Source organism: Podarcis liolepis (assembly GCF_965112155.1).
Source record: "Podarcis liolepis genome assembly, chromosome: 11".
Classification (NCBI taxonomy): Eukaryota; Metazoa; Chordata; class Lepidosauria; order Squamata; family Lacertidae; genus Podarcis; species Podarcis liolepis.
In genome coordinates, this window is record NC_139565.1 from 55,949,884 (window position 1) to 55,966,696 (window position 16,813).

The window sequence follows — 16,813 nt, forward strand, 5'->3', positions numbered from 1 at the left end:
TTGCTTTGTGGCTGGCAGCTGTGGACTCTACCCTATTGGTTTCAAGCCTTTGGTTGGTACATTTCCTTTGCCTGCAGTGGTATTCTGTACCAGAGGGTTGAGCATAGCATAGACTTGAGACCTGCTGGCCAATTCCTTGACCATTTGAAGGAAATCAGCAAGGGTTTCTGATCTCCCCTGGCTTGCTTTACTAATGCCAACAAACTGGACTGGTAGACAGCCGATGATGCAGGACAGGCGAAAGGAAGAACTAAACTCATTCCCACAAGAGGCAGTAAGGGACACCAACCTCTAGAAGGGTTTAAAAGAGGATCGGACAAATTCATGGATGAGGCCTGTTGACGACTGCTAGCCATGTTGGAGCCAATGTTCTTTCTCTTCACAGTTGGAGGCAATACGTAATGGTTTCAAAAACCAGTTTCTGGAAACCACCGGAAGGGATAGTGCTGTTGTTGTGCTTGAATCCTGCTTGTGGGTTTCCCATGGGCATCTAGTTGTCCACTGTGAGAACAGAATGCTGTGCGGATATCTATAAAGGTAAAGGTACCCCTGCCCATACGGGCCAGTCTTGTCAGACTCTAGGGTTGTGCGCTCATCTCACTCTAGAGGCCGGGAGCCGGCGCCGTCCGCAGACACTTCCGGGTCACGTAGCCAGTGTGACATCGCTGCTCTGGCGAGCCGGCACCAGCGCAGCACACAGAAACGCCGTTTACCTTCCCGCTATAAAGCGGTACCTATTTATCTACTTGCACTTAGGGGTGCTTTCAAACTGCTAGGTGGGCAGGAGCTGGGACCGAATGACGGGAGCTCACCCCGCCGCGGGGATTCGAACCGTCGACCATACGATCGGCAAGTCCTAGGCACTGTGGTTTTACCCACAGCGCCACCCGCGTCCCGTGGATATCTATAGCATGAGCCAAAGCTAGCAGCGAGCAAGTGGAAGCACCTACGTGATAGCTAGCTCCTTCCTCTTTCCCCAGTCCGCACCAGTACCAGTAAGTGCTGGGAATGGCAATTCTGAAGCCTGTTTGCTCAGATGCAACTGAATGAGCCAACTCTTCCTGGGTAGCCGCTGCCGGTCTCTGTGGACAGTCGTGAGCTAGATCAGGGGTCTGCAACCCGCGGCTCCAGAGCCGCATGTGGCTCTTCTACACCTTTGCCGCGGCTCCGGGGCGGATACTAATGAGGGGAGGAGGCGCATTGTGCGCCCCGAGACTCCCCACTGTGGTGGGCGCTGTACTGGCTGTGACGTCGCATGGGGGTGGTGCGTGCGTTAGTCACGCACCGTCCCGGCGTCACCTTCCCGCCCGCTGTCAGATCGGAGGGCAGCGGCGCACATGCTTTAAATGTTGCAATGGTTTTGCGGCTCCCAGGTTTTTTTTCCTTTGGAAACGGGTCCAAGTGGCTCTTTTTGTCTTAAAGGTTGCAGACCCCTGATCTAGATGAACCAATGGTGTGACTCGCTATTAGGCAGCTTCATATGTTCCTATTCTCCCCTACTCTTCAAACAAAATATACTGGGGTGTTAAGGTGAATCATGCCTCCCATGTTAATTCTGCAAGCCGTGTGGAATTGGTGATAAGCTCTTGGTGGGTGCAATGCGGGAAGGTGTGGAGCCCGAGAGAGAGAGGGCCAGTTGATTGATGTCATTGCCTTGGTACACAAAATATATTTCATTGCAGTGGAGCTCTTGGAGCAGAAGCCACTGGATGAGGAGGGTGGGAGAGGAAATCTCATCTCAGGAAATCAACTCCGCCGATTTGTATTTAATTGCCGTCCCCCTCGATAAGCAACGGTCCCAGAACCCAACAGCTGTCAGCACCCACACGGCCAGAGAGTTAAAATTATGGGCAAAGAGGAGGCCAGGATGTTTAAATATGGAAGAGGGGCGGCCTGGACCGAAACTTGAGCAAATCGAACCTGCTTGTTATGATCATGCTATTACATGGAAATGTGCAATTATGTCCGAAAATTGCATGTTTCTGCTGGTGGGTCAGGCAGTCGCCGTTTTACTCATTTCCTCCACAAAGGGATAGAATGGAAATCGCCAGATGCCAACTGCTGAGGGGAGGGAAAGCTCCCCTCCCCTTCCAAGACATTTTAACTCAACTTAAGGTCATTTGGAACTCCATTACAGGGCCCTTGTCAAGGACAGAAAATCCCAGGTTCCCGGTGGCTGTGCACTTAGAATATTGATTCTAGTTCCTAGAGAAGTGGTGGTGACTCCAGGAAAGCTAAACTGTCTTCTTCCAGCTCTACTGGTCCCTACTTGCTTTCTAAGCCTTCATTGGACATTTCTAGAGCTCTCCAGCTTACCTTATGCTGCTTGTTGTGTTTGGGTTTTGGTACTGACATTATGGAAGACTTTCCCAAGGTGCTTGGCAGTGCCCTAAGAGTTTTCCAGATACTTACTCCAGATACTTCAAGATCATCACCCATTACAAGTCTGTTTCTGGGTTTGATTCAATTTTTAATTTCAAAGTTTTAAGCCAATGTATCTGAACAGCAGTCTGCCTAGTTGTTGAAATGATCTAAGATCCGACTCTGGGTGCGTTGCACATATCTTCCGAAGGAAGGTGTGTAACTACCAGTGACAGGGTCTTCTAAGTAATGGCACCTTGCTTGTAGAGCTCTTTCTTCTTTCCATTTGTTGATGCCTAATTCATTGACTTTCAGGTTCCGGGTGAAGGCTGAGGCTGCCATCCCAGCTCCTTTCACCTGGGAGTAAGCCCTGCTGGATTCAGGAGGATTTACATCTGAGTAGACCAAGTTAGGGTTGTTTCCCCATGCATTGGGTTCGTGGCAGAAAATCTGCTTCGCTTAGAAAAAGTCGCAGGCAGAATCTGTTGCATTTCCAGACCAGGGTGGGGTTTTTAAGGCACAGAACACCACTCACTGAAGCGAAGTGGTGGGTTGGTCTAGTTCGCGAGCAGGAGACTGGTTGGGAACCTCAGTTCTCTTAGCGTGGACCTTTCTGCAGCCAAAACTTCACCACCAAGGCAGACAAAGAGCTATCAGCAGGCTTGGGGAGACACTAGATCAGCGGTTCTCAACCTGTGGGTCCCCAGATGTTGTTGGACTACAACTCCCATCATCCCCGAGCTCTGGCCTTGCTAGCTAGGGGTGATGGGAGTTGTAGTTCAACAACATCTGGGGACCCACAGGTTGAGAAAGGCTGCACTAGATGAAGATGGAGCACGCTCCTTGGGCACAGAATGCTGTCTGAGGGGGAAAGCGGAACACCATGGGTGAGGTGGGAATGGAAGGGAGTATTTGGAAAAGGGGCCAGGGCCGCATGGCTGCAGCCCTGAACAAGAATATTCCAGAGGGCAACCCCATTTTTACACATATTCCCCCCTTTCTTTTACTTGCTCTCCCTCCCTTAAAAATAAATTAAATAAATACCGGCTACACTATTGCTTCTCTGTAGTAGGCAATTTTTCACAGCAGAGAATCTGAAGTTGAAAAGAGGGGTGGAGTAGGGACACGACGAACCCCGAGATAAATCTCGAAGCACTGCAGATTGCAAAGCAAAGCCTCTTTCAGAGGCCAGGGTGGGTTTGGCTGTGGTTTCGCAAATATAGTCTCCAGGGTGTGTCCAGGGGAGGTTTGCAATAACAAACTTGGCCTGAGCCCCACATGCCAAAAGGAGAGACAATGGCAGGTTTCCCCCTCCGGCTGTGATCTTGTGGTGTTGTGTGGTTGGGTGTGTGTGTGCGTTGGAGGAGTGGCGGGGGGGGGGCGAAAGAGAGAGCAGAGGGAGGGAGTTGTTGATTGCTGGTGCTCATAAGGCGGTTCAGGAGATTTATGAGCCAAAGCCTGCCTCGCTTGGAATGCTTCGTGGCTCGGGGGAGTGGGCGTCTCGGCGGATTAATGGATTCTGGTTTTTACCTTGCAAGCTTGAATTTCAAACCCCAACCCTGTACAGACTGGCTTGAAGTTTATTTTCAGCCAGTGATGGCTGCCGTTTTTATATGCAGAAGGGAGAAGGCTGCTCCCAACCAAAGCTCTTTCAGGTCATACACACTCTCTCCATGTACAGAGTCCGTTCCTGAACCACTACAAAGACCGGGCTCTCGTTCAACAATTTTTGACCCCTTCCTGCACAAGTGTCTCCCATAAGCCCTGTGCGTAGGCCGCACCTTTCCTCATCACTCCTCAAAAAGCGAGCACCGTTTTGCATAAAAATGCACATGTGCTAACTTATTTGCAAATTAAGAAACAATAGCAGTCACAGGGCCATCTTAAGGATATCTGGCGCCGTGGTGCAAAGCTCCCTCTTGCGGCCCCCTCCCCCTGTTTCCCAGAGTTTTTTTAGGGAGGACTGTGCTGCCAGCAGGGCTGGAGGAGGTGGGCAGCAGCTGGAGGGCGGCTCCTCCGGCGGGGAAGAGGCAGAGGCTGGACGCAGGGCCTCCTGGCTCAGCCGGCCGCTTTGTGCCATAGTTGCCACGGCAGACGGAGCCTCCGGGTGCGGTGCTGCTTTGGCGCAGCGTGGCGGAGGCGGGTGAGGATGGTGAGCTGATGCCGGGAGGCGCCGCGTCCAGCATCCGCCTCTTCCCTGGTGCCCTCCAGAACTTGGCGCCCTGGCGCCCCGCACCACTAGCCTCTATGGGTAAGGTGCCCCTGTGCAGTCATTTAAATTAGACATGCGTCTCGTCATAGCTGGGAAGATTGGGACCAGGTGAAAGCCTGCTATCCAGTTGCTACTAACTGGGATGGAGAGCTTCAAAGCTCCCTCCTGCTCTCCCTTGTTTAGGTTCTTCATCTTCAAACTGAACCAAGCCGCCTTTCCAATAGAGGACGGTGCTCTGTAACAAGGCCACTCTACCCACGAGGAAGCTTTGCCAGACAGGCTGTACCTCTTCTAGCAGGAGCAAAGTCCCATCTTTTGGGACACGCCATTTGGTTGTAAAGAAGAAATGCATGTGGCATCAACTTAAAGTGTAGGACAGGGGCAGGCAATATAGTGCCCTCCATATATAACAACAACAACAACAACAACAACAACAACAACAACAACAACAACAATAATAATAAAATTATTAGTTATACCTTGCCCATGTGGCCAGGCCTCTGCAGCCACTCTGGGTGGTTTTCAACAGAATATTAAAACATGATAAAATATCAAACATTAAAAACTTCCCTAAACAGGGCTGCCTTCAGATGTCTTCTAAATGTCAGGTAGTTGTTTATCTCTTTGACATCTGATGGGAGGGCATTCCACAGGGTGGGCGCCACTACCGAGAAGGCCCTCTGCCTGGTTCCCTGTAGCTTCACTTCTCACAGTGAGGGAACCGCCAGAAGGCCCTCGGCGCTGGACCTCAGTGTCTGGGCAGACCAAAGGTGGTGGAGATGCTCCTTCAGGGCCACAACTTCCATCAGCCTTGGCCAACGTGGCTGATGGTAATGAATTAAGAGAGTTGTGGTCCACAACATTTGAAGGGCACCAGGTGTCTCCTGCTGGTGTAGATGATTATCAGGTTCTACAGAGCGTTGTCCATGTGTAAGGTGGTTTGCACAATTTAAGAGAACAGAGCTGGATTTCGGGGAGCATGGTGGGTTCCCCCATACTGGGCACTGAGCTGCAGAGGTCAGCGTGACTATGATGTACTGAACGCATACAACAGAAGGCGAGAGGTGGCGGGGGGGGGCACATTTTGACCTTGCATAGGGCGCTGCTGAAATTTGAATTACCAAAGTCTGCCCCTGCCTAAGAGTCATGCAGTCTATAAATCAAGATGCGTGCGTCAACTGAGGAGGAAGAGAGAAATGTGGACACAGCAGTATGCACTTATTGCAGTTGCCTGTACAGTGGTACCTTGGTTGTCAAACTTAATCCATTCCAGGACTCCTGGAAAGATTCAAAAACCAAGGCGTGGCTTCCGATTGGCTGCAGGAGCTTCCTGCACTCAATCGGAAGCCATGGAAGCCACGTCGGATGTTTGGCTTCCCAAAAATGTTTGCAAACCGGAACACTCACTTCCGGGTTTGCGGCGTTCGGGAGCCAAAACATCCGAGTACCAAGGCGTTTGACATCCAAGGTACGACTGTACTTAGGACCCTCCAGCATCCTTTGTATTGTGCAGTCACAACAATTTGCGCTCATGATGATATCAGGGCAGTCATACGCAATCCTGCTTCTGATACTGTTTGTACCCGGAAAGGTTTCCAGGTGGATGTGCTGTTTTGCTTCCAGTTGGCGCGCATCCTGCAACATACAAAACGAATATGAACAAAAGGAAGACAAAACAATCCTCTGGATCCCACCCCTCTGGGATGTCAACAGCCCATCAGTGGGTACCAGCACACTTGGTTATACTTCATTCAGACTAGTCCAGGTGTCGGAGGATACAAAAACGGAAAAGGAAAGATTATTAATGGATAAACATGCAGACACATATCCTTCCAAACCCCCATGCCATGTTATTGTTTGTTGCATGTTGACACTAAAGTTTTAATTGTGAGCAAGCTGTGGCTGATGAGGGCTGTGGTTCAAAACATCTGAAGACAACCAGCCCTGTGAAGACTGGGACTGAAACAGTTTGGAAACAGATTATTTGAAGGAACGCCTGCACCCATATAAACCGCCCCCCCGGCCCAAGACTGGCCTCTGAATCCCCACTTGTAGACTTGCTGTCAACATTCATCAAAATTGTGTGTACTAGAATCATAGAATCATAGAGTTGGAAGAGACCACAAGGGCCATCAAGTCCAACCCCCTGCCAAGCAGGAAACACCATCAGAGCACTCCTGACATATGGTTGTCAAGCCTCTGCTTAAAGACCTCCAAAGTAGGAGACTCCACCACACTCCTTGGCAGCAAATTCCACTGTCAAACAGCTCTTACTGTCAGGAAGTTCTTCCTAATGTTTAGGTGGAATCTTCTTTCTTGTAGTTTCGATCCATTGCTCCGTGTCCACTTCTCTGGAGCAGCAGAAAACAACCTTTCTCCCTCCTCTATGTGACATCCTTTTATATATTTGAACATAGCTATCATATCATACTAGAGATGCGGTCTTTTCGTTGGTGGCCCCATATCCCTGGAGCTCTTCCTAGAAGAAGTTCAAATGGCTCCTTCCTCATTAGTTTTCATATGTAACATAAAAACCAAATTGTTCAAATCTCCATTCAGTGAAAAGTATTGCCAGTTGGGTTTTAAGCTGCGGCTTTTAGCTTTTGTCACTGGGATGTGTTATTTGGATTTTAAAAATAAATAAAATTGTTGCAGGGTTTTAATTCTCTGCCGTAAGCCACCTTGGGTGGTGGCAAGCCCCCAAAGGCATCACTTAATTGCACTCTTAGCAAGGAGCACGCCCGGCAGAACAAAACAGGACTGACTTCTGAGTAGCCTTGGATAGGACTGCCCAGTTAATAAATAAAACAGAAAGGGGCTAGGAAGAGAAATGGCCAGCTTGCTGTTAGGTGTCACCTTCATCCCTCTCTCTCTCGCTCTGTCTCGGTTTCTGCCAGTTTCACCCTGAAGGGCATGAGATTTTGAAGGTCACTGCAGAGCCGGCTGTTGCATGCTGTCCAGCAGTGCAGAGCAACACAGCTGTCGAATTGTCAGGCTGGCCAAAGGGCGGCTGGGAGAGGCCTTTTCTCCAGACTTATGTCAATGTTGTTTAGAGGGATAGTCGGGATAATTAGCAAATGATCTGAGGGGTGGGGGGTGGAGAGTGCAGTTCTTTTGCTGCAGGTAAACAGGCCTAGCCCTCTAGGTCATTGGAAGACACTGAATTGCGCAGAGACAGAGCATTAGGGTTGGGGGATAAATTCGATTCAGTTTGCATTGAAAGGAGAGCCTAACTAAGCCTCTCTTTCCGAAACAATATGTGGACCGAAATGCAGCCATCAAATCTGCCCTTCTCTAAATTTGGCAGTGCAGTTCTTCCGCCAAGCAATGTGTACCAAAAATGCATATGCTCATAATGTACGCTGTGGGTTAAACTACAGAGCCTAGGACTGGCCGATCAGAATGTTGATGGTTCGAATCCCCACAACGGGGTGAGCTCCCGTTGCTCGGTCCCTGCTCCTGCCAACCTAGCAGTTCGAAAGCACGTCAAAGTGCAAGTAGATAAATAGGTATCGCTCCAGCGGGAAGGTAAACACTGTTTCCGTGCACTGCTCTGGTTCACCAGAAGCGGCTTAGTCATGCTGGCCACATGACCCGGAAGCTGTACGCCGGCTCCCTTGGCCAATAAAGCGAGATGAGCGCCGCAACCCCAGAGTCATCCGCGACTGGACCTAATGGTCAGGGGTCTCTTTACCTTTAACTTATGTGCATTTAACATGTGCACATTCAGCTTTGCAGGCTAGGCAATTTTTAAAAAATTTAAAAGGCAGGCAGCCATCGGGGGGGGGGGGGGAGAGAACCTTTGGCAATCCTGCATTTTCACCCAAAGTGTTTTGACTATACACCGTTTTGGCTTTAGGGGTAAGCCTGGGGTGTATTGGTGAAAATAACATAGAAGTTTCCATTGCTGTGTATGAGGGGGAATTGGTTTGCAAAAATGTGTATATTAGGCAATACAGTGGTACCTCAGGTTGCATGTGCTTCAGGTTAAATACGCTTCAGGTTACAGACTCCGCTAACCCAGAAATAGTGCTTCAGGTTAAGAACTTTGCTTCAGGATGAGAACAGAAATTGTGCTCCAGCGGCACGGCGGCAGCAGGAGGCCCATTAGCTAAAGTGGTGCTTCAGGTTAAGAACAGTTTCAGGTTAAGAATGGACCTCTGGAACGAATTAAGTACTTAACCCGAGGTACCACTGTATTGCACATAACATCCCAAGACTGGGAAAATGAGAAACTGAGAGAAACCAAAATGGGTGGCTTTTCCCATTCCTACAGGCTATAGATGCACTGCAACTGTGCTGAAGAGCACACATTTTCACTTAAGATCTAAACAGGGTCAGCCATGGAAGGAGTCAGTGCTAAGCTTTGTATCTGGAATATTTTCTCTTGGGAAGTGAGCGATAACTAGGGATGGACGAATCTCACTTTCACAAGTTTTTGCCCCGTGTTTCAATCCATTTCTACATTAACCTGCAATTAGAAACATAAACATTCCCTCAAAAGATGTATTTTCAGCACTGTTGCTGCTTTTGAGGCGAGCTGTACCACTTGCAAAGTGTACAGACTGCTCCCCTCTGTACAGGTGGAAGGAAGTTCTTTGCACCCAGAAAATTAGCTGTTGAGGAACGAGCTAGGCCAGAAACCTTTCTCCCTGGCATTTTAGCTTTCTGTGTGCAGGAAACCCCTTCGCATGTAGAAGTCCTCAGCCGTGTGAGCTCCTATCCCACAATCTGACACAGCAAAGCCCACGCGCTGGTCTGCCTGTGAGAACAACATAGCCCAGGTTGGGAAAAGGGGTGCCCTCAAAAACAGGTTTCTGCACATAAGGATGTCTTTTGTTCTGAATATAACCAAGGAAGTATCATGAAGGGCATTTACTAGCTGATTTCCCAAGGTTTGAGATGTCTCGAGTTAATGGTTTAAAACAAAACTTAAATAATACAGAAAACGCGGATTTAACACCGCCAGAAAAACCCAAATAACCAGCCAAGCCAAAAGCTGTTGTTTTGCTTTTAATTATTTGCTTGTTTTTATCCTGTATTTTATTCTGTGAACCGCCCTGAGAGCTTAACGATGAAGGGCGGTGTATAAATCCTAATAAATTAAATTAAATTGAGGAAGGTTGGCTTGCAAGAGCAGCTGCTCTCGGTTGCTGCTTTCATCCCATCTCCCAAGGCCGGCCATCCTTCTCCCACACAGTAATTGCCAAGCGAGAGAGGCTGGCTGGCTGGGAGTGTGGGCAGTGGGCATGGCGCAGAGAGATAACCTCAAGGTCTCAGCTGCTGATTGATCTTCTGTGGGCGGGAGGGAAGTGGCACGCTTGAGGAAGCCCACGCCGTAAACATCGGACTGCTCTGCAATCAGAACACATTCCTTTCCCTCTGTACCCTGAGACAAGCTCCCCTGGACTTTTCGAGGTAGAAGAGTTGTTTAAGATGCACCAGCCATCGAAACTGGTTCTAGGTTTCCAGCAGCGACCGGGCAGAGAGGTCTCCGAATCTCCTTCATGCGTGTCCAACATGTATGTTTGCTGGTGCCTCTGGTTGTTGCTTGGCTACGTTTGCTTTGTTTAAATAAAAAAATTCCTTCCAGTAGCACCTTAAAGACCAACTAAGTTAGTTCTTGGTATGAGCTTTCGTGTGCATGCACACTTCTTCAGATACACTGAAACAGAAGTTGCCAGATCCTTCTATATAGTGAGAAGGTGGGGAGGGGTATTACTCAGAAGGGTGGTGGGAATGGGAGATTGGCAGATAGCTGAGATGAGCCTGTTGACGACTCTTAACGACTGCAATAGGTCTTACAGGAAAAGGCAAGGGGTGAGAAGGTGAAAAATGGCTTAGTCATGTATAATGAGATAAGAATCCAATGTCTCTGTTCAGACCAGGTCTCTCCATGGTTTTGAGTTTGGTAATGAGTTGCAATTCAGCAGCTTCTCTTTCCAGTCTGGTTTGGTTTGTTTGTTTTGCTACGTTTCTGAGCAAGGAAGCATAAGCCATCCACAAGACCGGAAAGGAAAAGAAGGTTTCCTCATTCTTAGAGCCAAACAACATGTGATGTTAAGTGCATAGGAAAAAGTAAAGGGACCCCTGACCATTAGGTCCAGTTGTGACCGACTCTGGGGTTGCGGTGCTCATCTCGCTTTATTGGCCGAGGGAGCCAGTGTACAGCTTCCGGGTCATGTGGCCAGCATGACTAAGCCGCTTCTGGTGAACCAGAGCAGCGCACGGAAACGCTGTTTACCTTCCCGCTGGAGCGGCACCTATTTATCTACCTGCACTTTGACGTGCTTCCGAACCGCTAGGTTGACAGAAGCAAGGACCGAGCAATGGCAGCTCACCCCGTCGCGGGGATTCGAACTGCCGACCTTCTGATCGGCAAGCCCTAGGCTTTGTGGTTTAACCCACAGCTCCATCCGCGTCCCGTTATGTGCATAGAATCATAGAATTGTAGAGTTGGGAGGGACCTTGAGGGTCATGTAGCCCAACCCCTTGCAATACAGGGATCTCAAGTGAAGCATCCATGACAGATGGTCATCCAACATCTGCTTCAAAGCCTCAAAGGAAGGGGAGTCCATAACCTCCCAAGGGTGACCGTTCCACCACTGAACAACTCTTTCCGCATGTTTAATTGGGATCTCCTTTCTTGGAACTTGAAGCCATTGGTTCTAGTTCTACCCTCCAGAACAGGAGAAAGCAAGCTTGCTCCCTCTTGATTACCAGTTGCAGCTTTCTTTCTCCACTGGCTGGTTGGGTGAGCAGGCAGGCAGATTCTCACTATACAGTGGCATCTCGGGTTACAGATGTTTCATAGAATCCTAGAATCATAGAATCACAGAGTTGGAAGAGACCACAAGGGCCATCGAGTCCAACCCCCTGCCAAGCAGGAAACACCATCAGAGCACTCCTGACATATGGTTGTCAAGCCTCTGCTTAAAGACCTCCAAAGTAGGAGACTCCACCACACTCCTTGGCAGCAAATTCCACTGTCAAACAGCTCTTACTGTCAGGAAGTTCTTCCTAATGTTTAGGTGGAATCTTCTTTCTTGTAGTTTGGATCCATTGCTCCGTGTCCGCTTCTCTGGAGCAGCAGAAAACAACCTTTCTCCCTCCTCTATATGACATCCTTTTATATATTTGAACATGGCTATCATATCACCCCTTAACCTCCTCTTCTCCAGGCTAAACATGCCCAGCTCCCTTAGCCGTTCCTCATAAGGCATCGTTTCCAGGCCTTTGACCATTTTGGTTGCCCTCCTCTGGACACGTTCCAGTTTATTCCAGTTATTCCAGTTTCAGGTTACAGATGCTTCAGGTTACAGATGCTTCAGGTTACAGACTCCGCTAACCTAGAAATAGTACCTCAGGTTAAGAACTTTGCTTCAGGATGAGAACAGAAATCGCACAGCAGCAGCGGGAGGCCCCATTAGCTAAAGTGGTACCTCAGGTTAAGAACAGTTTCAGTTTAAGAACGGACCTCCGGAATGAATTCAGTTTTTAACCCAAGGTACCACTGTACTTCAATGTATAACAGCAACATGTTTTATTACTGATAACCTTATTATCCTGACCACCATCATACACACTATCAGCAAATTCTTTCTCGGAACGTGGATCCGTATGTAGGCAAAATGGTGCCACCAACTCACAAAAAAATCCCCAAAATAGGGAGAACCATAAAAACATTCTAAATGGGAGGCTAATAAATAAATTGCTGCTGCTGTTACATTGTGCAATGCCTCTGAAATCAAGTTCACAGAGGAGTCAGCTTGCCCCTGTCGCAGGACACAGGCAGGCAGACAACACGCTCTGTAGTGCCCCAACCTCTTGGGGCAACTTTGCTGTGCTGCAATGCTCAGGCGTGTTGCAGCGCCCCTGCCCGACCCTCTGCATCCGAGCAAGAGTTGCGCCCATAACACCAAATTTGGACTGGAGCTTGTGCTTCACTCACACGGTGAAGCTGCACCCTCTGTGCTTGAAAAACCCATGCGGCACAGAACAAGTATTTCAGGGGATGGAAGGATGTGGGAGACACTGCGCCCAAGGAGGAGTGCAGCGGCAGGGATAATTAAATGAAGGTGGAGGCCGAAGGCACAGGAGAATAATGGGAGGCGGCTCCATTTGTCGGGAACAGTCTAAATAAAGACCGAGAGCAGACAGAGGAGGGGAGGGAGGGGAGAGTGCAGGGCAGGGTGTGGGATGAGATCACGGAGGGCCTTGAAGGACAGAACAAGGAATTCAATGCCTCGCGCACGGCGAGACGCGATGTGTCTGGGGCACCTGGGAGCAGCCAGCGATGTTAATCGTGATTCCCTTAATGCGCTTTCTGAAGGAGCAAAGATGGGGTGGCGATAAGGACTGCAGGAGTAGTGAGATGATAGATGGGCATTTAGGGTGGGGAAGCAGAGACAGGAAGGGTAGGGAGGCACCTTTCTGGGAAGGGGGCTGGGGACGCTTTGTGCTGGGGACGGGAAACAAAAATTCAGTGTCAACGTAAGCTGGAATCTATAGCCTGGGTAATCATGGCAATATTGATGGGGTGGCGCGTGGCGATCAGACAGGGTCCCCGGACGTCTATTGATCCCTGTGCCACCACTTTATTTCCCGCTGCCACCACCCAGGCCCTACCTGGTAAAATACTGAGTCCAGTCAGGGTTAAATTGAAACATAAACTTTTGTTTATTTATTGCAGTTTAACAAGCGTGTGGTTTCATAAATAGTATCAGTCAATTACATTCATGGGGGTGCCTATCCAGACCTATAACTTCCGCTCCCTGCTCTCACTCACTAAACCACCTCTCAGATATTTACTTGTCTGCCTAGCCCCTAACTGTTCCTGACTCAGCCTATTTTGCTACACCAACTCAACCTACCCACAGACTCTATCCCAATTCACTCCCACTCCAGCCTACCACCCACTTCACCCCTCCCAGAGCTGGTTTTATAGTCCCTCTGACTCCACCCCCTGGATTCTGACAGGGCAGCCTGTTTAACTATTTCACCTCCAGCACTCTCTCATATGTTAACGTCACATGGGGAAATAGTAAATTCTGGAGAAACCTTCCAGGGGCCACGTAGCAGGGTGGGCAGGACCAGGAGCAAAACTGGGTGGGCCAATGAATTGACTGGATTCGTGGGCATCCGGCTCTTGCATTGAAAACAGTGAGGTTGATAAGTCCCAGGATCAGAGCATCATTCTCTAAGGTGGTCCTGTTCTGGCATGCCCAGCACAGGAAAATTTGTACAACCCCCTCTCTGTTGGCCTTTAGGAACACTGTAAATGGCCCTTCCATTTCAGAACTGTTTTGTCTGTTGCTTTTATCCTGATGTTTTGCATTGTTTGTACCACTATTTTAAATTTTCAAATGTGAGCGCTGTGTTGGGCTGATTGGTTGCAAGCAATCCTTCTTGGGAGGTTATAAAGCGATCTAGAAATCCCTTAAAAGATGGCGGTGATGGTGATCAATTGCCTGTATCGAAAGGCAGATTGAGTCCCAGGTTTTGAAAGATTTTTCTTTCTGGGGATTTTCTGTCTCTGCTGTCTTCAAGGATAAATACGAATGCGCTAATTCATTTTGTATGTGTGTGTGTGTTTCATCCTAGGGCTCTAAGTGAGAATATGGCCAATGGCATTGAAGACCTTATAGGGATCCCATTCCCAAACCACAGCAGCGAAGTCCTTTGTGGCTTAAACGAGCAGCGGCACAACGGCCTCCTCTGCGATGTCATCCTCATTGTCCAGGACCAGGAATACAGGACCCACAAGTCTGTCCTGGCTGCCTGCAGCCAATATTTTAAGAAACTCTTCACTACCGGCACTTTAGCAGACCAGCCCTATGTTTACGAGATTGACTTTGTTAAGCCTGAAGCACTTTCGGCAATCCTCGAGTTTGCCTATACCTCGACCCTCACCATCACCACCTCGAACCTCAAGCACATCCTCAACGCGGCCAGGATGCTGGAGATCCAGTGTGTCATCAACGTCTGCCTAGAAATCATGGAGCCCAGTTTGGAGGAGGGAGACGAGAGGGAGGAGGAGGAGGAGGAAGAAGAGGACGATGAGGAAGAAGAGGAGGACGAGGAAGAAGAAGACGTGGGAGACTTCGCAAACCAGAACCTAACAGACGTCCAAGACGTTGGCTGCCACCAAAGTCCTTCCAAATCTGACCTCACAGAGGAAGCTTACTCAGAGAGACCAAGTGGGTTCTCCAACCATTTTCAGGCGAACAACTCCAATGGCTCCTTGGGCGTGATAAGAGACTTCTCCATTGAGTCCCTCCTAAGAGAGAACTTGTACCCTAAATCTAGCATGCCAGAACGGAGGCCGGCTCTGTCTCCCTTTGTCCCTGACCTCTTCCCGCACTTGTGGAACGGAGACTTTGGCGCCTTTTCCCAGGTGGAGGAGCAGCAGGTGGACAATGGCCCGTTGGATCTGGTCATCCGGAAGAGGAAGATCAAGGAGGAGGAGAAGGAGGAACCTTCTCCTGCCCCGTTCCCCAACGACCTCTTCAAGGACATGTTTGCCAACAACCCGGTGACCCATTTGGGGCACATCAAGGCGGAGAATGATTACGGAGCCTACCTGAACTTCCTCAGCGCTGCCCATTTTGGGGGAGTCTTTCCTCGGTGGCCAGAAGAGAGGAAGATCAAGCCCAAGGCTTCTCAGCAGTGCCCCATCTGCAACAAAATAATCATGGGAGCCGGGAAGCTGCCGCGGCACATGAGGACCCACACGGGGGAAAAGCCATATATGTGCAATATCTGTGAAGTCCGATTTACCAGGTCTGCACACGTTATAAAAATACTAGGCACCCCAGCAGATATAAGATTTTTTCCTATGTGGTATATAATGAGTGCATGCTTTATCCTGTTCTGTTTACAAAGACTTCAGGCTGTCGTATGTACCGTATTTTTTGCTCTATAAGACTCACTTTTTCCCTCCCAAAAAGTAAGAGGAAATGTGTATGCGTCTTATGGAGTGAATACAGGCTGCACAGCTATCCCAGAAGCCAGAACAGCAAGAGGGATCACTGTGCAGCGATCCCTCTTGCTGTTCTGGCTTCTGAGATTCAGAATATTATTTTTTTTCTTGTTTTCCTCCTCCAAAAACTAGGTGCGCCTTATGGTCCGGTGTGTCTTATAGAGCGAAAAATACGGTAGTTATTTCCTCCCCCCCCCCATCTTAATCCTCACAGCAACCCTGACAGGTAGGTTGGGAAAAAATTCAGTAGGTGTCATGCGCAACTGGTGTCCTGAACCATGATCTCCCGGGTCTTAGCCCAATGCCTTGGCCCAAGGATGGAGAAAATGTAGACCCACAGGTGTCGCTGGGCTCCCACTGCCATCAACCCCAATTAAAAGGTTGAAAGGTCAGGGATGGTGGAAGCTGAAGTTAAACAGCTTCTGGAGAAAAATATTTTTCTCATCTTTGCATAAAGAATTCCTCAGTGCAAAGAAATCAGTTCGAATAGGAGTCTCCTAAAAACTCTCAGAGCACTTAACAAACACTCTGTACTCCTAACAAACCACAGTTTACAGGATTCTGTTGGGGAAACCGTGGTTGTTTAAAGTGATATAATAGTGCTTTAAATGGATGGTGCAGGTGTAGCCCAGGTCTGTTTTTAATAGCGTCACTTGTACACTATGGGAACTTGGGTAATGGCAATGCTTAGGGCTCACACCTCAGCAGGAGCCCACCAGTCCTTGGGATAGCTCAGTCGGTAGAGCACAGGACTCGTAATCTCAGGGTCGTGGGTTCAAGCTCCAGGTTGAGCAAAAGATTCCTGCATTGCAGGGGGTTGGACTAAATACTACTACTACTACTACTACTAATAATAATAATAATGATAATAATTTATTTATACCCCGCCCATCTGGCTGGGCTTCCCCAGCCACTCTGGGTGGCTTCCAACAAAATATTAAAATACAGTAATGCATCAAACATTAAAAGCTTCCCTAAACAGGGCTGCCTTCAGATGTCTTCTAAAAGTCTGGTAGTTGTTTTTCTCTTTGACATCTGGTGGGAGGGTGTTCCACAGGACGGGTGCCACTACTGAGAAGGCCCTCTGCCTGGTTCCCTGTAACTTGGCTTCTCGCAGTGAGGGAACCGCCAGAAGGCCCTCGGCACTGGACCTCAGTGTCTGGGCAGAACGATGGGGGTGGAGACGCTCCTTCAGATGACCCTCAGGGTCCCTTCCAGCTCTACGATGATTCTATGATTCTTTGACAAGAGCCCTCCCT

At 49.0% G+C, this 16,813-nt stretch overlaps 1 protein-coding gene across 3 annotated transcripts in view; it reads left to right on the plus strand.

The window, feature by feature from the left end:
• Nucleotides 1–16,813, plus strand: part of ZBTB7C (zinc finger and BTB domain containing 7C) — a 241,414-nt gene that overhangs the window by 209,617 nt on the left and 14,984 nt on the right. For all 3 annotated transcript variants that reach the window (XM_083465976.1, XM_083465974.1, XM_083465975.1), the window contains one exon: nt 14,177–15,355. In XM_083465976.1, coding sequence (XP_083322102.1) covers nt 14,177–15,355 — 1,179 coding nt within the window. The remainder of the gene's footprint in view (nt 1–14,176; nt 15,356–16,813) is intronic.